At 50.2% G+C, this 22,859-nt stretch overlaps 2 protein-coding genes across 3 annotated transcripts in view; one reads left to right on the top strand and one right to left on the bottom strand.

Annotated features, from left to right (window-relative positions):
• CEP72 (centrosomal protein 72) overlaps positions 1 to 13,529 on the top strand; it is a 32,781-nt gene extending 19,252 nt beyond the window's left edge. The window contains exons 7-12 of one of the 2 annotated variants that reach the window (XM_028516822.2): positions 61 to 350; positions 2,227 to 2,365; positions 3,607 to 3,770; positions 8,898 to 9,024; positions 11,623 to 11,734; positions 12,872 to 13,529. In XM_028516822.2, the coding sequence (XP_028372623.1) occupies positions 61 to 350; positions 2,227 to 2,365; positions 3,607 to 3,770; positions 8,898 to 9,024; positions 11,623 to 11,734; positions 12,872 to 13,031 (992 nt within the window). In that variant the 3' untranslated portion in view covers positions 13,032 to 13,529. Of the gene's footprint in view, positions 1 to 60; positions 351 to 2,226; positions 2,366 to 3,573; positions 3,771 to 8,897; positions 9,025 to 11,622; positions 11,735 to 12,871 lie in introns of both variants that reach the window. The other variant, XM_028516814.2, reaches the window with a different exon arrangement.
• A 4,508-nt stretch (positions 13,530 to 18,037) lies between these two features.
• LOC114510051 (tubulin polymerization promoting protein) overlaps positions 18,038 to 22,859 on the bottom strand; it is a 31,448-nt gene continuing 26,626 nt past the window's right edge. The window contains exon 4 of the mRNA XM_028528743.2: positions 18,038 to 22,823. Within this exon, the coding sequence (XP_028384544.1) occupies positions 22,629 to 22,823 (195 nt within the window). The 3' untranslated portion in view covers positions 18,038 to 22,628. The remainder of the gene's footprint in view (positions 22,824 to 22,859) is intronic.

Here is a 22,859-nt window from a genome sequence, read left to right as displayed (position 1 = left end):
CTGGTTGCTGTGCCCAGAGAACTCGGCCGAACAAGGGCTGTGTTCTCCCCTCTGTCACAGACTCCACAGACGCTGAGGACTCGGTGTCCTCTTCTCAGAAGTCAAGTTTGTCAACACAAAAGGTGTTAAATCCTCTGCCTGCTCCCGAAAAGTACAGAAAGCGAAGAATGCCTGGTGGGAGATTCCAGGGGCCTGCAGACCAGGAGTGTCTCAGCTGCCTGGAGGAGAGTCTGAGCAGACAGAACAGCTCCGAGGGCAGGAGCGAGGGCAGGAGCGAGAGGACCTTTTCCCACGTGGAGGCGTCTGAGCCTGAAGAGCAGAGGCCCCACAGCACGGGTGGCACCAGGGAGGTGAGTGGAGAGCGCAGGGTGGCTGATGCCACAGCTGAGTCGCTGCTGTTTGGTAACGCCATGTCTTCTGTTTTCAACATCAACTGTGATCACAAGACAGATACAGCCCTTACATGCACTTTCCCTTGGTGTTTGTCCCCTCCCTGTTTTGTGAAGTGTGCTTCCACACACTGGGGCCCAGACCTGGCGGGTGGGCTTCCCGGCTGGTTGCTGCGGGTCCTGGGTCAGAGTTTGCTTTTACAGGGGCCCTGGCTGTCGTCCGTTCTTTGTTCTGTCTCCCACTCTCACTGTGCAGGTTGAGGGGGGAGGGAAAGTGGGGATGTGCTTGAGACGGGAATGTGCACAGGCCTTTCCTGTCTGCGGAGCCGAGCCCAGCGGACGTGTGCACTTGTGGGCCTGGGACTCTGCGGGCCCATAAGTGGGTCCTCAAGTGGGTGGGGCGGTGCTGCCCATGGCTCCTCCTCCCCTCGGCTCAGGGCTGTGGCCACATGGTGGCTGTCTTCTTGGAGAGGACACTACCCATGCTTCTCAGGTGGAAGACGGAAATTTGAGTAACTGCACTGGGTCTACCCTAAGGACTGTGGCTCTGTCACCCATGCCTGTCACCTGGCCAAGTGTCCAGATTTAGCCTCTGATGGAGGTGTTTGTGCCACCAAACACTCACTGGGATGGTCTCAGCCTCAATTTTGGGGGCCAGCAGCCAGGCCTCAGTGTTACTGTGAGCCTGGGTACAGGATACGGGCTGCCCACCCCTGGTGTGAACCTGGGCAGAGCAGTGCTCCCTTGGTGGGCTTGCCCCTGGGGACCCAGGGTACACCCACCACCCACCACTGTGCTCCCTGGTGCTCGGGCTCACATGGTGTAGGCGGTGGTGGTGGGAGGTGAGGGACATCCCAGCTGAAGCGGCGTTCCCTGCCCTGGCCCAGGGCCTCCTGTCACTCAGGGTCTCACTAGCTGTTCCATGGTTCTTCAGTAGAAAGTCCCTCTGTCTGTTAAGTGACAGTGAAGAACGCTGACTGTGAAGGTGGGGGGCCCTCGCTGACCTTCTGCCTGGAACTGCTTCCTGCAGACCTGGGACCAGTCCTGTGTCCCCAGCTCTGGTCACGGCCTGTGCGACAGATGGAAGCCTTTACTCCCTGTCTCCCTCCACAGACCCTCACTCACAGTAAGTTTACCCCGAACGCTGGGAAAGTGAGCGGGAAAGCACGAGCCATTCCCCCCGTTCTTCAGTAATTCTTTTAAACTGATAAAATAGTTTTTCTAAAGGGAGGAAAGGAGAGAGCATCGCAGTGAGTGCCAGTGACAGCTGACTGTGTCGGGGCCGCGTGGGCACTGGGTACATCCATGGTGGCCTCTTCTGCACATGTGACGTAATTGCATTCAGGGCCTTCCGGGCACCAGTGATTGTGCAGGCTGGGACTGGCTCTGAGGGGTGTCCCCTCCAGGAGTCACTGTAGACTGGTCAGGAAGACCCTAAACAGCCACCCCTGTGGGCGTTCCCACAACCGTGGCCCTGAAACTGTGATTGTGGTTTTGGTGGTGGTGTGGCAGTGCCGACACGTAGTGTGACACCGTGTAGTGTAGGCTGCTTGCACCCCTCTCAGCCTTTCCTCCTGCTGTGAGGTGGCAGCCCCAACCCACTGTTGTGGGCACTTGGGGCACCGAGGTCTTCCGATCCACCATGGTCACTCATCTGGGGGTGGGGAGGTGAACCCCATGAGTCATCCCCTGTGGGTTTGCGAACAGCCCCATCAAGCAGAGTCCATGGGACAAGGGTGTCAGCACGGTGCCTGGTGGCCACATGAGTGTGTGGCCTTAGAAAAGCCTTGTGTTTCAGGGACTAGAAGCCAGTGTCGTGGTTTTGTCGCCACTGCAGGTGTCTCCCAAATTGCACTCAGCTGTGCCAGCTGGGAAGAAGGCCACCCTGGAGGTGACGTTCCTGGATGCCCTCCTCGACCTGGTAGACAGGTACTGGCATGGCTGCAAGTCCCTGCACAGCAACGAGATGTTCCTGGGTGAGTCAGGAAGGGACAGGCAGCTCGTGACTCGGCCACGTGCGGGCCCAGCCTTCAGGCAGCGTTGTGCTAGTCGGTATTTGTTCTCCCCTTGGGTTCCAGGCCCCGCGCCTTGCTGGACCTTCCCCATCAGCTGCCACTGGCTGCTGCGCTGCAGGGAGTATCCTGACAGTGTTCCTCACAGCAGCTGGGGGCTCCCCTGAGGTGTGGCTTTTGGTTTTTCCAGCTGCTGGCTTGGGTTCGGGGAGACGCCTTGCTGCCTGGTTTTGTTGGCAGTGCCATACATAGTTATTTGGTTCTCATCGCTTTGTTTCCACATGAGGATTTGGAGAGATTAAAAATTGTTGCTGTCTTCTCTGAATCTTTTGAGAGTGCGATTGCATGCAGGACCCAGGATTTGTCAAGGTTTTGATGGAAATGGCTGAGGTCCAGGGGCATGGCCTCTCCTGAGAGGACTTTGGTTTGCTTCCACCTGGCGCGGGCGCAGGAGCACACTGGGGACCCCTTCACCCAGAGTCACGGTGTGAAACAGGATGCTGCATGATCGGGGGGCCACCTGTTTCCCCTGGGGTGCAGGGAAGTCTGGGCTGCAGCGTTCAGTGTCCCGGCAGGAGCAGGGACTTGCTAGCCCTCTCCTTCCTGACAGAGCCTGGGTCCTGCCTGGAGCTGCCACCTTGGCTGCTGCCAGAGGCTCTTGCACACTTCAGCTGCTCAGTCTTATGGCCCCTCAGCTTTTCTTCCTGCAATCAGGGTGCTCCAAGATGCTGGAGCCCCTAGATTAGCATCCCCATTAGTCTACCCCGTCCTGATAGGGTAGCAACAGGCTACGAGGCTGCTCTTCCCAGTTGGGAAGGTGCCAGGTGGTGCCAGCGTGGGGGTCCCAGGCCAGCACAGGAGCAGTCAGGGCTATTGTAGAGTGTGCTGTGCAGCTAGGGCGCGCAGCCAAACCACCTAGGGGCCTCCCTTAGCCTCCTCCTAAGGGACACCTTTTCTCTAGGATAAAACTTTTCTGCTCTTCTCTGCCTCCCATCCTTGACGGAATGTAAAAGAGCTGGGGCAAAGGTCATTTCAATGGTGGTCACGTCCCTCTGCCAGTCTCCATGCCTGTGCATGTGGTGTGTGTTATTCAAGATGTGTGGAATATTATTTTGTTTACACTTTATCCTTTTAGTACAAATGCAGTAATAATCCTTGATTTGTACTCCTAGCTCAGGCAAGACATATTTTGTCATCTGTTCAAGACTTTACAGCAACTCAGGACAGTTCAACAATTTTGAGTGAAGAAATTAGCTACCTGACTCTAGAAAATAAATCTCTGCAAAAGCACCTTCTCGAACAACAGCAGCAGTACAGCGAGAAGATTAGTGAAGTGGTGTCAGAGCTCAACAACACTCGGAAGGAGATGGTGAGCCACGCCCCTTCTGTTTCCTTTTGTTCAGTCGGGTGAAAACACTGCTTTCACCTCACAGAATGGGGGGAGACCCTCGACTCTGCACTTCCCTTTAGCTGCTGTTGGTCTGCAGCACTGGGGCTCCTCTCTGGCCTTTCCAGGATCACAGACCCTCTCCACCGGGCTTCCCCCACCTGTGGGGACGCTAGCCTGACTCTGTGTCACTCCCAGACCCCACAGCAAAAGCTGGAGGCATCGCCACTTCTCCCAGCTCTGCCTCTCCTGAGCAAGCTGCCTTCTCTGAAGGAGGGTGAATGGGGGAGACAGAGAAGATGAAGCCAGGCTTGAGGTGGAGCTGTTGTGGCCCCATGTTCCCTGGCTCAGGCTCCCCAGACCACTAGTGAGGAAGGTTCCAGTTAGCTGGGTGAACCTGGGGTTCCTGCCCCTGCCCTGCCTGTACCAGCCAGCTACAGGACCTGAGGTGTCCAATTGCACCTAAGGGAATTTCCACCAGCAGGTGGCACCCAAGGGCAGTCAGAGCCAGCACAGCTGGGCCCAGCTTCTGAGCCCAAGACTCCTGGGTGGCAGGGCCACCCTGGTCCTTTGTAACCTCACCATAAGACCATCACACATAAATGTCTGCATTAAAAAAAAGAAATATCTCAAATTAACAACTTAAATTTACACCTCAAGGAACTAGAAAAAGAACAATAAACTAAAGCCAAAGTTGACAGAAGGAAGAAAATACTAAAGGTCAGAGCAGAAGTAAAGGGAGAATAGAAAAACAATAGAAAAAAATCCAGAAAACTGAGTTGGGTTTTAAAAAAACAAACTATACAGAATCAACAAACCATTAGCTAGACTAAGAAAAAAAGACTCAAAATCAGAAATGAAAGGGGAGACATTACAATGGATGTTTCAGAAATTTAAAAAAAAATCATAAAGGACTAATAAGAATGATTGTATGTGAACATACTGGGCAACCTAGAAGAAAAAGATAAATTCCTAGAAACATGCAACCTACCAAGATTGTATCAAGAAGAAAACCTGAACAGACCAATAACTATAAATAAGGAGATTGAGCAGTAATCAAAAAGCTCCCAGAAAAATTTAACATTACATCAAGAAGATTATACACCAGGATCAAGTGGGATTTTTCTCCTGGAATTCAAGGCTGGTTCAACATATGCAAATTAATATACCACATTAATAGATTGAAAGATAAAAACCACACAGTTGTCTCAATAGTTATAGAGAAACCATTTGACAAAGTTCAATGTTCATTCATTTAAAAAAAGAAACTCTCAGCAAAATAGGTATGAAAGGAAATTTCCTCACCACATGAAGGCCATTTATGTAGCCACAGCCAACATGGTCAGTAAAGGCTTTTCCTCTGAGGTTGAGCAAGATGAAGATTTCCACTCCTGCATGGCCTCAGAAATGGTTTTTTGGATATGACACCAAAATCGTGGGCAACGGAGGCAAAAATAAACTAGTGGGACTACAGCAAACTGAAATGCTCCTGCACAGGAAAGGAGCAGTCAGCGACATGAAAAGGAAGCCTGCAGAATAGGGGAAAATATTTGTGAACCATGTATCTGATAAGGGGTTAATATCCAGAATACAGAAAGAGCTCATACAGTTCCATGCCAAAAAAAAGGAAAGAGCCTCATTGAAAAAATAGACATTTTTCTAAAGAGGACATACAAATGGTCAGCAGGTACATGGAAAGGTGCTCAGCATCACTAAGCATCAGAGAAATGCAAATCAAAACCACAATGAGCTATTGCCTCACACCTGTTGGAACAGCTGTCACCAACAAACCAACAAGTAACAAGTGCCAGTGAGGACATGGAGAAAAGGGAACTGGTGCACTGTTGGTGGGGTGTAAATTGATGCAGCCGCTGTGGAAAACAGTATGGAGTTTCCTCAGAAAATTAAAAATAGAGCTGCTATACAATCCAGCAATCCCACTGTTGGGTAGATCCCCGTCAGAAATAAAATCAGTATGGCAAAGAGGTGTCTGCACCCCCGTTTTCACTGCAGCATTCCTCATGGTAGCCGAGATGTGGAAGCAGCCTGTGTCCATCTGCTGGTGGACAGAGAACATGTGTTTATAAGGGAATATTATTCAGCCTTGAAAAGAAGGAAATCCTTCTTGTGCAACAACATGGATGGACCTTGAAGTTGAGTGAAGCAAGTCAGGCAGAACAAACTGCATGATCTCTTATATATGGAATATCAAAACCCTGAGTAGAAGGCAGGCTTCCAGCCAAGATGGAGGCGTGGGTGGACACACTGTGCCTCCTCGCACAACCAAAATAAGGACAACAACAATTTGGAAACAAACAACCAGAACTGACAGAAAATTGAACTGTATGGAAGTCCAACAACCAAGGAGTTAAAGTAGAAACATTCATCCCAACCAGTAGGCGGCGAGCAGTCAGGTTGCGGGGACCGAGAGGGTTCACAGTAGGGTGGCTGGTGGACCCAGGGAGGCGGCTGATCCTGGATGGGCACAGCCCACAAGGCGGCTGGCAGGCCAGGTGGCCAGTCCCACATTTGCTCACAGAAAACCAGGCGAAACCGAGGATTGAGACATACCTTGCAACCCAGGGTCCCAGAGCAGGGAAATAAAGCCTCAAACACCTATTGAAAACACCTGTGGGGGTTGAGGTGCTGGGAGAGACTCCCAGCCTAAAAAGGGAGTTTGTTGGAGAAACCCACAGGGTCCTAGGACATACACAAACCACCCATTGGGAATCAGCACCAGAAGGGCCCAGTTTGCTTGCAGGAAGCAGCAGAAGTGACTGAAATCCCACAGAGAGCAGAGCAAGCACCATTGTTCCCTCTTGGACCTCTCCCCTACAAACAACAGCACAACACAGCAACGTGAGTTGCCCCGCCCTGATGAACACCTAAGGCTCCGCCCCTCATACGTAACAGGTGCGTCAAGACAAAAAAATAGTCCAAACGAAATAATAGATCAAAGTTCCAGAAAAAATATAACTAAGCGACAAAGAGAGCCAACCTATCAGATACACAGTTCAAAACACTGGTAATCAGGATGCTCACAGAATTGGTTGAATTTGGTCACAAATTAGATTAAAAAATGAAGGTTACACTAAGTGAAATAAAGGAAAATGTACAGAGAACCAATAGTGATGGGAAGGAAACTGGGACTCAAATCAATGGAGTGGACCAGGAGGAAGAAAGGAACAACCAAACAGAAAAGAATGAAGAAATAAGAATTCAAAAAAATGAGGAGAGGCTTAGGAACCTCCAGGACACCTTTAAACGTTCCAACATCCAAATCACAGGGGTACCAGAAGGGGAAAAGGAAACACAACAACTGGAAAAGTTATTTGAACAAATAATAAAGGAGAACTTCCCCAATCTGTCAAAGTAAATAGACTTCCAGGAAGTCCAAGAAGCCCCAAAGAAGTTGGACCCAAGGAGGAACACACCAAGGCACATCATAATTATATTACCCAAGATTAAAGATAAGGAGAGAATCTTAAAAGCAGCAAGACAAAAGGAGACAGTTACCTACAAAGGAATTCCCATCAGACTGTCAGCTGATTTCTCAAAAGAGACCTTACAGGCAAGAAAGGGCTGTAAAGAAGTGTTCCAAGTCATGAAAGGCAAGGACCTACATCCAAGATTGCTCTATCCAGCAAAGCTTTCATTTAGAATGCAAGGGCAGATAAAGTGCTTCTCAGATAAGGTCAAGTTAAAGGAGTTCATCATCACAAAGCCCTTAAGATATGAAATGTTAAAGGGACTTATCCAGGAAAAAGAAGATAAAAAACATGTACAGTAAAATGACAGCAAATTCACAATAATTAACAACCACACCTAAAACAAAAAGCAAAACAAACTAAGCAAACATCTAGAACACTAGAACCACAGAAATGGAGATCACATGGAGGGTTATGAAGAGGGGAGTGGGAGGGGGAGAGAGGGGGAAAAGGTACAGAGAATAAGTAGCACAGATGGTAGGTAGAAAATAGACAGGGGGAGGGCAAGAATAGTATGGGAAATGTAGAAGCTAAAGAACTTATGACACATGGACATGAACTAAAGGGGGGGGAATGTGGGTGGGAGGGGGTGTGCAGGGTGGAGGGGAGTGAAGGGGGAAAATGGGACAGCTGTAATTGCATAATCAATAAAATATATTTAAAAAACGAGTAGAAGAAAAGGGTAGAAAGGGGTTGTCAGAGGTGGGGAGTAGGGGAAATAGGGTGATGCTGGTCAGGGTGCAGAGCTGCTTTGTGTAGGGTGAACAAGTCTAGAGGGCTGAGGGACAGTTGGATAACTCCAGGTGATAATACTGTATTAAATTAGGAAGTTTGCTAAAAGACTAGATTTCAGGGTCACTCATTACAAAAACTAGCAGCAGAATATATGTTAGCCCCCTTGACCATGGCAGTGACTTCAGTATGTATATATCAAATCATTAAATGTATACAAATTTTTACTTTAAAAAAGACTATTGTGCATTCAGTGTTACCTCACTAGTCACTGGGGTTGCATTTTATTGTACGGAAACTACTGAGGGTTCCCTCTCTTTAAAAAGTCACTGCTAATGGGTTATGTCACGCCGTAGGGTAGGCTGTGGAGTTACCAGCCAGGTCAGGTTGAGTGAGTTACCTAACCTTTCTGTGCTAGTTACTTATCGCTGCATTGGTACACACACGTACCATTTATTTTTATCTCTTATATTGCATTTGTACTGGACTTCTCCTGTGTTTCGGTGTGTTTAGATACGCAAATACTTACCAAGTGTCACGGCTGCCTGCATTACTCAGTACAGGAACATGCAGCACGGGTGTGTAGCCAGGGAGCAACAGGCGACCCCACACAGCCTAGGTGTGCTGTGAGCTGCGCCGTCCAGGTCTGTGTACCTGCCTCCGAGGTGCTCGCAGAAGAACATGATCACCCAACGGTGCATTTCTCAGAACATGTCTTCGTCATTAAGGGACATATGGCTGGACTGCTTTTCACATGGAGATTCAGCAGTTCTGATATATAAAAGAAAAATAATAGCTATTGTCATTTCAGAGGGTTTCATTTAATTTTCTGTCTGCATTTTGCTGAATTTGATTTGTCCTTTTTAAGTGTATTGTTCTGTGTCCTTAGGATGACTTGAGACAACATTTAGACACATCTCTGGAAGAGAATAGTAGCTTAAAGGCTCTTTTGTCCAGCATGAAGAAAGAAGTAAAAAATGCAGAGGTTTCAGCTGCGTTAAACTTGCAGATCGGTGGTGAGTTTGTGGTTTGCTTGGTGCCACTACTTGGGGAAACAGGAGTGCTCAAACACTGACGGAGATGGCATTTTAAATCACGCACAGAATTCAGAACCAGCAAACACTGTAGAAGGGGTGCTGGAGCTCGCATCCTGGTCACTCTGAGTTGTCTTGGCCCACGAGTGGCATGCACACTTGCCCATGGCACACTCGGGGGTGTGTGGAAGGAGAGCTGTGCCTGAGGCAGAGGCACCTCCGTCGCGGTCCCCGTTGCATCCTTGCCACCCCATTCCTTGACTCCTTGGGAGCTTGGGGATCACCCCAGGCCTGCGGCGCCAGGGACTGTGGTGCCAGCCCATTCTGCCCTTGACGTGCGCGGGGCAGTCGTCCTTCTGCCCAGCCTGGTCTGTCCCCAGCAGGCGCAGCGGTCCTGCTCCTGCTCCTCCTCGAGCACTGCACCTTCCGGACCCGGATCGCAGTCTGTCCCTCTCTTCACTCGGATGCCATGGGGTCCAGCACACATAACACCCCCCTTTTTATTACAAGCATAAGCACATGCTTCTGTAACATAACACTATCACACTCAGTCACACCATATGACATTTTAGGTGAAATGTTCAAATTGCTGTGCATCTCGGGCAAAACATTCACACACCAGACCCTGTGTTTTGTCATTTTACAAACATATGCTCTTGGTATTTCAGGTGCAGGTCCTGGGCTGTAGAATGAGGAGGTGTCTGTGGTGTCTGTTTTCCATGGGAACCTGCTCTGGAGAAGTGGGGTCTCTTGCAGGGTTTCATTTCACAAATGTTTCATGGCCCATGGCCTCTGCCCCGAGGAGTCACTGTGGCCTCTGCCACATGAGCGCAGCCCCGGAGAGTTGCCTCGGTATGTCCCTGCCCAGTGTCTTTACTGGGCTAGTTTATTGAGTGTAAGAGTTGTTCACGATCTTTTCTTTTTTTAATTTTTAATTTAAAAACTTTCCCCTTTTTACCTTCTGGGGTTTTTTTTTGTTTGTTTCAGTTTTTGCTTTTTTTTTTTTTGAGATGTCATTTTTCACGTTCACTGCTCTTGAGTTCCTTCCAGTTCAGCTTTCATTGTGCGCTCTTGCCTGAGTTCAGCCATCTCCTTGCTGGCACTCTCTGGTTCTGGCCTCGGTGCATTCTGAAGCCGTTGTGGTTGGGTCTGCTCTGGGCACGGCTTTCGTCGTCCAACGGGCTGCTGCTGTGCTCGAGCAGTGACTCGTGTGCGGTTCGTCCTCGGTACGTCCCTACTGTACCTTTCATGTGGAATTTGTTCTCCTGAATTTCTAGAAGGAGCAGGTTCTCTAACTCCACCAATAAAGACAGATGGTCTCCTTTCGCCCTGTCCCCTCCCCAGTTCAACCTGGGCCCCTCACCAGGCGGGTCTGCCTCAAGGGGTCACGGGTTGCTCCAGCCCCTTCAGACCACAAAGGACTCCCCGGGTTCACCTCATTAGAGGATGCTGAACCTGCCTCAGGCCAGTCCTGGTCCCCTGGTTGGCCTGCAAGGGTTTCCCATGAAAATGGGTCCCTTGGGGGTGACCCCGCCCTCAGGTCCATCAGCTGCCCCCCCGGCTGCGTGGGGCACCTGCACGCGTGGATACCGTGCGGGACCGGAGCTATCTCGTGTTCGGGGTCTCGAGACTCCCTTTTCACCAGGTGCTACAATGCGGTCTGTGGGGTTCTGGTCTTGTCACCTAGTTCCTGTCGGTGTCGACCACTGTGGAGTTCGTGCTGACCTGTGCCACCACTGCCCTCCTCCGGGGAGCTCGGCAGGTTCTGGGTAGGGTTTCCTGTCTGAGTGCAGAAGGAGGCCCCTTCGCCCCTGGGACAGTGGTCGTGAGAAGGTCCCGCTGTCAACATCGACGTCCCTCTGTCCATCACCTTCCCGCGCTGGCTTTCCCCTTGTCTCTGGTGTTGTACGTACGGCTTTGCAGTGGTGTGTCTACATGGGGAGTTATTTACATCCTGGTTTTGAATTTAGGAGCCAATAAATGTATATTTCTTGACCCCTCCTCCCCGTCCCTTGAGAAGAAAACCCAGAGAGAGGCAATAGTCATATAGACAGAATGTAGACACAACCTCTGTCACTGATGGATACGGGGCCAGCGGGCACCTCAGAGACCTGTGGCCACCGTGGGTTTCTGGCCACTTCCAGTCACTTCCCAAAGTGGCAGGCTCTCCCCTGGGCAGAGATACATTGCTGCTCTGCGGAAGAGATGCCCTCAGGCCTCTCCTGCCGGCACGCAGCCCCAAAGGAGGGGTCAGCCACCTGGTACCAGGCCCACCTCTGTCACTCCCCTGCCCCCCACACAGGGGTGTGGCTCTGTGAGGATAGCCACAAGGCAGAGTCCCTAAGCTTCAGCCCCAAGGAGGGAGCCAGACTGGGCCCTGGGGTACAAACGCCCAGATGTGTACAGTGGGGCCTTTTTTGTTCACCCCTGTCTTTGAGTTGCTTACAAAAATTGACCCTTGCTGAGCTACATACATATTCTTTCTCGTGTCCTGGGTCAAGTTTAAACTCAAGAATCATTTTAGTTTTCCAAATGTATAAATGAATTTCACTAAATAATGCTTCTTATTTTCTTTTTCAGGGCTTCAGACCAACGTGAAGAGGCTGTCTGGTGAGATCGTGGAGTTGAAGCAGCACCTGGAGCACTATGACAAGGTCCAGGAGCTCACGCAGATGCTGCAGGAGAGCCACAGGTGCCATGCTGGGTGGGGAGGGGCGAGGCATGCGGGGGGGAGCACAGGAGCAGCAGCTGCTGGTGTCCGGCGTTCTGGGCCCCAATGTGTCGCTGTGCTGCCGTGGCACTTCTGTGAGCTTCTCTTTCTTAATAGAACTTGATTCCCTTTCTGGGGCAGTATTCTGCGAGGTGTGCTGAGAGATGAGGGGCACGTGAGGGACAATGAGTGACGTTGTGGGGGCCCCTGAGAGGTGGGACTGAGCTGAGAGTAGATGGAGAGCAGCAGGAAGGGAAGCGGGACACAGGCACAGTGCAGGGAAGTGGCAGGCGTGCACTCCCCGGAGCCCGACAGGTCCGTCTGTGGCAGGTCACGAGGTGTTAGCTCCGTGGGGTTAGTATGGACGAGGCAGGGGTGCAGAGCCCCTAAGTGCAGCGCAGTGGGGTTCACACGGACTTGTCCACTCCGAGCCTCTGCCTGGTCAGGGGCTCTTTCAGTGGTCCAGGCAAACGGGGCTGCCACCTGCACCCTGTCATTTGCAGTGGGGGGACCTTTGTGCAGAAAATGGCCCTCCTTTTGCCCATTCCTTAAGATGACACAAATGTGCTTGAGTCGTTGCTGACTGGGTGAGCAGGGCAATTTGGCAAAATATAACACCATTGTCTTTCTGAAATCTCCTCTATAATTAAAAATAGTTAATACTATTAAAAATCAGCACTTTTCAGTTGTACTGTTACAATGTCAGGACTTTTAAGAAGGTCCTTCATATTTGACTGGGAATTAAAAATCAGTGTTTGGGTCTTTTCTGGAGTTAGAACATTGTTTGCCAGTCATAGACTGTGACGGCCTTCTCAGTAAACCCTGCGTGGCTGGAGCATGGAGGGACCCAGCTCTTCATGCTGAGTCATGGATCTGTTTCACTGGCAGTGCCTGCAGGATGGCATGATGGCTGAGGGGTTGAGTCAGACACAGCCCCACCCAGTCTGCAGGCAAGGGGCAGATGGCAGCCGCCAGGAGGGAGCGGGAGGGGGCAGGTGTGCAGGTCCGGGCACAGCTGGGACATGTGGGGTCAACAGGCAGGCTTGGCCAGGCGAGGGAGGATGCTGCTGGAGAAGACAGCAGCAGCGCCAGGACGTGACTGCCCTGTGTTCCCCCCAGTTCCCTGGTCAGCACCAACGAGCACCTCCTGCAGGAGCTGGGCCAGGAGCGGGCTCAGCACAGGGCCGAGGTAGAGCAGCTGCACTGGAGCTACAAGGAGCTCAAGAAGACCATGGCGCTGTTCCCGCTCAGCAGCGCCCGCCTCGGGAGCTGCTCCTGAACCTGACCTTCCAAGTTGTGAGGCGTGCCCACGTTTGTTCTTCACCTGGTGTACTTGTCGATGAGGGTTGTCTCTTCTGTTTGCAGTTACCTTGTGAGCTCTGAGCTGTGGTCAGGGCCCACAGCTCGGTTTTCTAAGACATTCTAAAAAGACAGGATTAATCCAAGCCATTCACATGTTTTGAGACAAAACACGTTGACACATTTTAAGACAAACGGATCATTAATTTTTCATCAAATATCTTAAGATAAAGGAAATCCAGTGTTTTTTGCTTAATGTAAAAGAAATATGCATGGTGATTAAAGAAAATAATTTCTTATGTAACAAATAATTCTTATTTAATAAATGAATACATTGTTCTAAAAAGTGGCTTTTTATAAATTATTGAATTCTTTCATACAACAAGCTATGCACCATGGTTGGTGAGTAGAAACAAGTAAGTTCCCGGATTTAACAAAAGTAACATTTATAGTGTGGGAAACATTTCAAAAAATGTTGTTGTATATTAACATCCTACAGTAGAAGTATCTACCCAAGCTCTGGCTCTCTTTTGCTTATAGTGTATTTCTGAAAATTGCGTTATAACAGGGTATAAAACTAGATTTTCTTTTAGTTTGAAAACTTCATCTTATGGAACACCCACTATCTTTGGGAAAATAATTTTTTAGAACAATGTTCAGTTGATTGAGGAAAAAGAACCGGCCTCTGAGAAGATGCCGTGTGTAGCTGTGCATGCCAGGACTCTATCCCGGGGCGTCAGTGGGGCGTTGGGTATCCCCTGAGAGGAAGGGGGTCTCGAGGCTCTGGGCGTCCTTTCCGGTCACCGGTCTGGTCCCGGCCCTGTTGTACAGCACCGGTTTCTGTAAAGTCGCCGGGAAATGTGTCATACCAAGTGTAGTTTTTGTGTGGGGGTGGGATTTCTGTCATCAGATCATTTTAAAAAACTTATTTAGAAGATTTAGTAAGTTTATAGAGAATAATCACCATACTGTTACTTATGATGCTATTGTTAGGATTTTATTGAACTTCCTGAACCTGTGAGTTTATATATTTTTAATCAAAACTGGAAAAGTTTTGGCTGCCATTTCTTCAGATTTTTTATTTGACCTGATCACTATCTGTCTCTCTCCCCCTCCCTCTCCTCCTGGGACTCTGGCTGCACACGTGTTAGGCCACTCACTCTCGTCTCCCGAGGCCACTAACACGGTCTTTCCCCCTGGCGTCCTCTTGGTGCTTTCGCTGCGGTCGGTGCTGCCGCCCTACTGCAGAGCTCACAGAGCTTCTGCCTCATCTGCTGTTAAGCCTGTAGAGTGAATTTTTAATTTCAGAAAGGATATTTTTTTAGTTCTAAAATTCTTTTTTTTTAAGGTTTTATTTCCCACTAGGCATATGTTTCATTTAACTCCTTAACCATACTTTTAATAGCTTTACTGCAGATAATTTCAAATTGTTTCCAAAGTGGTTCTACCAATACTCCTATTAGTAGTTTAGGAGAATCCCTGTTGGTCCATGTCTTCAGACCAACATATTTCCAGTCTTTAATATCCCCACTCCCGAGGTGTGCTGCGTGCCTCCTGCCGTTCTGTCTGCCGCTCCCCAGTCCTCAAGGGAGCCGAGCGCCTGTCGGTGTGTTAACCAGCCATCTGGACTCCCTTTTCGTGAGGGGTTTTTCCCTGTTTTCCTATTGGGTCGTCTGTTTACTATTTGTCTGCAGGAATTATTTATAATCCTGGACAGTAATGCTTTGTGGTTTGCATTTACTAATAGCTTGCACTTGTCTTTTCACTTTGTAATGGTGTCTTTTGATGAAGAGGAATTCTAATCTTTGATATGGTCCGATTTATCAGTGTTTTTTATTATGCTTCAGTAATTTTCGTTACTAATTTTTAGAAGTCTTTCTGTGTTTGTTCTGCTGTGTTATCTTCCAAGAGACTTTATAGTTTTGTCTACCTGGAACTGCTTTTTGTGAATGTTGTGAAGGTTAAAGACACAATTTCATTGTTTTCATGTCTGAGTCCAATCACCCAGCATCGTCGTTGACCAGACTTCTTGGGCGTAAACGGTGTGTTGGTCTGAGCCTCTGGTCTCCCCACGGGCCTCCCTGTCCACCTGTCACCTCTGTGCACGTCCACACTTTGCACGCTGTGACCTCCTGTCTGAAGCACAAGACGTTTGGGCGGTTTTTGCCCCTTTGCATTTTAGAAATTTTACAATTAGCTGGGTAAGTTGGGATCTTGTTTGAAATTGCATAGTTTGGTCTGGAAAGGATAGACATACAGGTAATATTGAATTCATTATAGTTTTATCATTTTCTCTATAGGGGTTTTATGAGTCATTTGTTTTATTTATTCCTAAGTGCCTCTTATTTTGTGATGACATTTCTAAAAGATATTTTTAAAATTTGTTTGGATTTCTTCTTTTAATGACTTGTTGCTATTAAATGGAAATGCAGTTGAGTTTTGTATATTCTATGCTCAGCAATCTTGTTAAACTCTTAATTTTAATAATTCACCTGTAGTTATTTTTGCTTTTCCAGATGCATAGTCATGTTTCCTAGGAGTAATGGGTTTCCTGGTTTTCTTTTCCATTCCTTTACTCTGGGTTGTTACTCTGTGTTTTCCATTTTGTTTTCTTTTGGTTTTTGCTTTTCTGTGCTGACTAATGTTTCTAGTACAATATTGATTAGACAGGGTAATAGAGTGGGCTCCTTTATCTTATTCTAAAATAATAAACAAAAGGAGAGCTTTCACCATGTCACCACTAAACTTTAATAGGTTTTTTTTTTTGAAGATGGCCTTTATCAGGTTAAAGAGGTTCCTTCCTATTATGGATTTGCTGAGAATTTTTCATCATGAATAGATGAATTGTATCAGATACTTTTCTGCAACTTTTACTGAGGTGACCGTATGATTTTTCTCCTTATTTGGTAATGTGGTTAATTGTAATAATTTGCTAATGTACAAATCACCCTAAATCTCGAGATAAGCACAGTTTAGTCACGACGGGTTTTCCTTTACAGATATATAGTTGTATTTGGTTTGTTAATGTTTTGTTTAGGATTTTATTTCTACGTACACCACTCAGTGTCTCACTTTGGGCAGTTGTGTAAATTCTCTGTTCCTCGATTTCCTCGTTTGTAAGATGCAGTAGTACTGGTGGCTGCTGTATGAGTTGCACAGGTTAAATGATTTATTACAAATAAGGCCCTAGGACAGCATGTGACACACAGTAAGCTGGACGCAGTTGTGTGGTGGGCCACTCCCGCCCCTCAGTGACCTGGCGAGCTCTGTCACAAGGTCAGGGAGCCTGCCTCTCTTCTGATGACTAAAAGGACAGGAAGTCCTTTGCCTGACCGCAGTTGGACTTCTTGTGAGTGAGAAATGACTTGTGTTGTGAGCAGCCACTGAGATGTGGGGCGTTTTCCACTATGGTTGGTAGTTACTTACCTTAAATCGTAGGACTGTGCAGGCTTTCCGTTTCTTCTTGAGTTAGTTTTCATAAGTTAGCAGCTCTAGGAATTTGTTTAGTTGCTTAATTTTCAAAATTTTTGCCGTAACACTCACTCAGTCTTTTAACAGCATTTTAATAGCTTCAGCATTTGAGGCTGTGTCCCTGTGGTGGGAACGCGGGAGCGGGTGTGTCCCTTCAAGTAGGACCTTGCTGTGCGTGTCAGAGACAACCACCCGCTGCTCGTGGCCTCGGGCTCTGCCTCAGCTTTCGTCTGGGGGCCCGAGCCTGTGACCCGGCAGGCCAGGTATTGCGGCCCCCTGGCCCCCCTGCCACAGGGATTGTCTCCAACAGACCATCTCTGGAGACCCTGCTGGGCTGGCAAGACTTTCTCAAGTCTGCTTCGTGGCCTGGAGGGCTCCCTTCTGCGGCGCCCTCCCAGTAACATGCTGACTGCTCAGCACCTGCTTCTCCGCCCGATTCCCCCGCCCTCAGTCGTCCCTCGCACTAGGTTTGAACTTAGTCTCTTCGTTAAAATCCACCAGATGTTTGTCAAGTTGGCGGGTCCAGTCAAAGAACCAGCCTTGTTCTTCGTTTCCTTCTCTTTCTTTTCATTTTCTGCTTTTCTGTTTCTGTTTTTAGCCACACCGAAATTAATGATGCATTTGGCTTAAAAACAGTATTTTATCAATGTTTCCATTCTGTGTTTCTTTCTCTTGCTTTACCCTCTAATGGAATTGATGTATTTTAGTTGGAGTCTGCTGTATCATTTTGTGCTGTTCAATTTCTTTTGTCATTTTTTCACTGGCCACTGTTGCTGTTTTAGATTCTTTATCATTTAGCATTTCACCTCTCCTAGGTTGGAAGCTGTGCAGTGTTTCTGGGGTATTGCTGTTACACGTTAATGTGTACTTATTCAGCCCTTCCGTCCCTCTGGTATCGTACAGCAGCCGTGAGCTCGTAACTTCCCCTATACCCCTCCAGCCCACATGTGATGCTTTTCAGTCATTTTTATGAAGTATTGTTAACTGCACAGAAAGTATTTATATAGTCCCTATGTTATTGGTAGTTACTTACTACTTTGCTTCACTTTCTTTCCTCACAGCTCAGACATTCCCTCTGCAATCATTGTCCTTCTGCATTAAGGATTCCTGTTCTTGTCCACTGGTGGGAGCTTCCCTGGGACAGTCTAAAAATGTCTCTATTTTACTTTTGAAAACCATTCTCTGGACTAGGGTTTCAGGTTGGCCGTCATTTGATGACAACATCCCTGCCAGGGCTGCTGTGTTGTTTGTAATGTAGTTTGTCTTGTCCCCCTGGACCTAGACCCCCACAGGGCTGCACTAGACCTAGACCCGGCCCGCAACAAGGCAGGAGGTTGGTCCACCCCCTCTCCACGGGGTTGGGTCAGGTCGGTGGCCACTGCCGTTCTAAGTGAAGAAGTGAAAGCTCTCAGCAGGGGCCTGGAGGCCCTCCGCCCTGGGAGCTGTGGCGCTGCCCCGCCCCACAGCCCCGCCCGTGGGACTGCCAGTCCAGACAGTGTGCTCACTCTCCAGAGATCCGCCATTTAACACTTTATTTATCACTTTTGACACACAATGTTAATAACAGCGAACACATGAGGAGCGATGTGCAGACAGACATGAGCTGTTTCACTAAAGGTTTACAGGCCAGGCCTTGACAGTGACCTGACAGGTGACTCTGAGCCTCGCACTCCACCAGAGGGAGAGCAGGCCCCCCGCCCCCGCGGACGCCCCTGCTGAGTGCAGTTCAGACTTTCCGAGTCAGAACACCCATGACATTGACATCACTGTACCCATCACCCTGATAAAGTGGTATGCTCAGCACTCCCTAACATGAATGAGACGGTGTAAAAATATATTGCATGTATATATAAATTTATTTCCCTTTCCTGAAAAAACTTAGTACAAACTAATAGTATATGATCCCTTTCAAGTTTCTTTTAAGTTGTGTGGGTTTCCTTTGTTTGGCTTGGTTTGGTTTTTGAAAGTCTAGAGGAGGAGAGAGAGTTAACCGAAGCATCTCCGGCATCGCGACCACGGCCCAGCGCACCACCACCCTGGCCACGCGCCCACGTGCCCACGGATGAAGGCCAGGCCCCTGGACCACCAGATTTCACAAAGCGTTTAGTGGTAAATCAGTGAGAGGAAACTATTCAGGGTCATTGTTTTATGGACATTCTAGCCTATTGATAATTTCACAGTACAGCTAAATTGTCAACCTGTACTATATTGAACAGGTGACAACAGGGTGTCCCAGTGTGGCGTATGCTGCAGGACAGGGGAGTAGCCAGCTTGTGTGTGAGTGCCCAGGGGTAAATGACCCCAGGGGAGCCCTCGAGGGCCAGATGGTGAACATTTTAGGCTTCAGGGGCCATGGCGTGTGTCAACTCCCCACCACCAGGGTCGCTGCAGGCGCAGCCAGGGACAGCACATGAGCAGGGCTTGGCCTGTGCTATCAAAACTTGATTCACAGAAACAGGCGATTGTACTGGCTCAGGGTGTCAGGAAGGTGAGCCTCTGCCTGCTGTCGCAGCCGCTTTGTCCACTGAGAGGGTCAGGTGGCCCCGTGGCCTTCCTGGGGCTCGTCCCCTGGGACTTGGAGCCCAGGAGCACGTCTGGGCAGCCAGCGACCCCAGCAGAACGCCTCTGCAGGCCTTTCCCCAGCGGACCGGCACCTGCTCCAACTCTCATCTGTCTCAAAACTCAAGCCCGAGAATATGAAAGGTGTAAAAATACTCCAGTATAAATATATATCTTGCTGTAATACTTTAAACTTAACGTAATTTTGAACTTCAGTTTTGGTAAAGTTAACTCTGTTCCTGACCACCACCTAGTTGCGTTAAATAGAAATAAATAAGTATTCTGGTATGATCAGTGTTTTCAAGCTCGCTCCTTCTACTGTTCGCTGCTGGTGTTCGGACACCGTCGGCACTGACCCCCCCTCAGAACGCGTCCTGCTTCCCGGGGTACCTGCTGTGCAGTTTCTTTTGTTCACAGATAGACGTCTAATTGGTACTTCACCGTGGTTAGTAGGAGCTGACGGGCATTGCCTAAAAACATGCAGCACGGACACACACTCTGCCTACGTGTTCACGATATTCAGAACCTGATGAAGGGACATGCGCGTGTGTCTGTTTTGTGCAGTGAGGTTGGAGGCCAGGCTCGTGGGTGTTCAGAGGCCACACACAGATGCAGTGAAGCGTTCACCAGATGATTTTAAATGGACAGAAGGGTGACTCCTAAGTCCTCATGACTTAATTTTACCCCTTCCTCCTCCTCCTCTGACAGAAAGGGGAGGGGAGGTTCTCAGAGCTACACTTGGAGTGGACAAAGGTGCGTCCTGGCCTGTGTGTATGTGTCTGACGAAGCTGGGGGATGGGCAGGGGATGCAGGGACCAGGCTCCTGGACCTGGAGTGTGAGGGACTGGGGCCCAGGGCACGGCGGTCTCCCTGGAGCCTGGCTGGACTGGGACAGGGTGGGCCACCGAGGGAGAGCAGCTGTGTGCACTTGGTCTCATTCATAAAACCCAGAGAGAAGCTGCTGCCGTCAGGATCAGCAGAGCACTTTGAAATTTTCCTCAGAAGTGGACCAGTAGTTCCTTATCGAGTAGCTTACCTCCACCAGCCTGAGGCGGGTGGTGCTGGCGCTCCACAGGCCGGGGCCTGCCTCACGGGTAGATGGAGGGGAGCTCCAGTCCTGGGGTGGGCGCCATGGAAGAAAGCTGCTAACTGTGGGTGCTGTGGCAGGCCACCCATACTGTTCCTTTTGCTTAGACCCCACTTTCCCAGCATGCTCTTGGCAGTCATGCCTTCAGTCGGGGTCAGAACCTTGGTATGGTGACCGTTCTTGCCTGAAGCCAATCTGTGGGACAGGAGACCATGTCCTGGTGTCGGGCACCTCTCTCCAGGGTCCAGTGGGCACGGAGGGGCTGAGAAGGGCTTACACCCACGGCAGGCCCAGGTGACATCTCTCTGTGGGTTGTGGCATGGGGACCCTGTTCCTCTGCCCTCGCCAACGTGTACGCTGTACTACAGCATGCTGTAGTAGCTGGCCTTCTGCTGGATTCCAGTGTCTGGGACAGTGGGGACTGGGCTCTTCAATGAGCAGGAGAAAAGCAGCCTCAGACCAAGGGACCCACAGCCCCTGGTGGTGGGCGTTGCTCCGTGGCAGCGCCTCCAGGCCCCAGGAGAAGCCCCATTCTGTGGCCACTGGTGAAAACCCTGCAGGCGCTGGAACTGGGGCTGTGATTGGCTTGTTGTCAGGAAGCACTTTGCGTGTTCAGTTGTCTTCTGATTCTAACCCACAGGTTACTCTTGCCTTTGGGTCTCACACAAAGGTCCAGACTGGTGGAGGAGAGGGAGGCACGGGGTGGGGGGTCTGGCATCCTGTCGGCCTTTGCCCCAGTCCCTCGTCCTCAGTTTCCCCACCGTGAAGTGGCCTAGCCAGGCAGCTTAGGATCCCTAAGTTAGAAACTTTCCAGACAATAGTGAGATTAGCCCTGGTGGCGACGGAGCCTGTGCTCCCTCGTCTCCTAGGTTCTAATGCCACATGCCACGAGCCCCCAGAACCTCAGAAAGAAACTGTCGGCAGAGGTCACCTCCATCTGTGAGTCGAGGTCACCCTGGGTGGCGAGGGGAGGTTGGTGTGCGAGGAGCCTGGTAGAGATACAGTGGCTTCAGAGGGGCAGTGTCAGCTGGGAGCGCTGGCCCTGAGCCAGCATTGGGGTCCTTCCCTGGCCCCAGTGGTGACCAGCGAGTGTGCCACGGCAGCACTGGTCCGTGTTTCGACCGCCTGTGCTAGGCCGGGCCACATGTCCAGGAAGGGCCGCAGAGCAGAGGGTGGCTGTGGCAGTCAGGCTCCAGGAAGCACTTTCCTGAGGCGGTCGTGGGCTTTTCCAAGGACTAGCTCCAGGACCACATGGCCCACCAGGTCACAGGCCATGCTGTGGTTGTGTTTATGCAAATGGAGTGTCGCCTCGTGGCCACCATGGAAGCAAATGCTGTGGGCTTTGGGGTGGGGCCCTCCCTGGCCTGGTTTTGTCATGAGGTTTCCTATGCTCTGGGTTTGGGAGGGCCCAGAAATGTAGGAATTAACTTCAGAGGCTGGAGCTGCAGAGATTTACGCTGCACTGTGAGCGGAAAGTAGCCGTGTCCACCTGCAGCCTCAAGGCCCTGATTTCCAGGGGACAGGCAGAAAGGGCCTGTCACACACCTTGCCTGCGGGGGGGCCTTGGGGCCAATGGGGTCTTGCAACCGGGAGATGCAGGGACGGAGGGGAGAGGCCACAGAAACAAGGTATTCTGAATCTTCCTTGACCCGTTCTGAGAATAAACACAATCACTTTTTCTTCTTTTCTTTAAAAAGCAGAACGAAATGACCCATCCTTGGTTTCCATTGTAAGAACATACAACTTCACACTTCAGATCACGTTCCTTTGGTCTACCGAGGAGCAGCCTTCCACCGGCTCACTTTCCTTTGTACTCCAGCCCTCACTTACATGACTGCCCTTAGCACAGACCTGGTCCACAGGCATGTGTAAGCGTGTGTGTGAGTGGATGTGTGTGCATGAGCACGTGTGCCTGTGAGTGCATGAGTGTGTGCATGAGCGTGTGTGCATGTGAAAGCATGCACTTGTGTGCCGCACACCTGCACGGAGCCCTCACAGACGCTGCTATGTCCTGTTGGAGGTTTGCTTCATCTCGCTGGTGCTGCTGGTTAGTGCGTTAGTGCGTGTTGCCTGCGTGGCTCCTGGGAGGGTCTGCCGGTCAGGAGGTTAGCACCACCTCTGACAGGGTCTGGGCCACCTGCTCCTTTAAAACACTCCTTTCACCTGCAAATCAGGTGGCCTGTGTGATCTGGTCCTGGAGACACTTTGGAAATGACCATTTGTTGACTTCCCAACATGGGCCGAGGCAGGTGCATTAGAGAAAGGTCAGTGAGTTCAGGGGCCACACCTGGGGCAGGAGAGGAGCACGCCGGGGGCCCCAGGCAGGAGAGAGGCCCAGGAGTCACCCACAGCCACCCCGCCCCGGCGTCTTGAGTTCTGCCCCGGCAAGCCCAGGAATGTAAAGAAGTGTGAGGTGATGTGGGGCCAGAAACAGAGGAAGGCCCTGTCCACGGGGACTGGCTACTTGCCCCCCTGCACCTTCTGGTCGTAGGTGCCCGCGTGCTTGTAGCCTGGCACGTAGCCCGACTCATCCACCAGGTCCACGCGGCCGGCTTTGCCCTTGCCCCTGCCAGACGGGTCGAAGCGCTCCTTGTGGGAGCCTGTGAACTTGGTCGTGTCTGTGAGCCGCGACACGGTGGGCGAGGAGATGGCTTTCTGCAGGAAAGCGGGGAGAGGGGTTAACTGCAGCTG

The sequence above is a fragment of the Phyllostomus discolor genome, chromosome 3, assembly GCF_004126475.2.
Source record: "Phyllostomus discolor isolate MPI-MPIP mPhyDis1 chromosome 3, mPhyDis1.pri.v3, whole genome shotgun sequence".
Classification (NCBI taxonomy): Eukaryota; Metazoa; Chordata; class Mammalia; order Chiroptera; family Phyllostomidae; genus Phyllostomus; species Phyllostomus discolor.
This window is presented reverse-complemented; position numbering and strand designations above follow the sequence as displayed.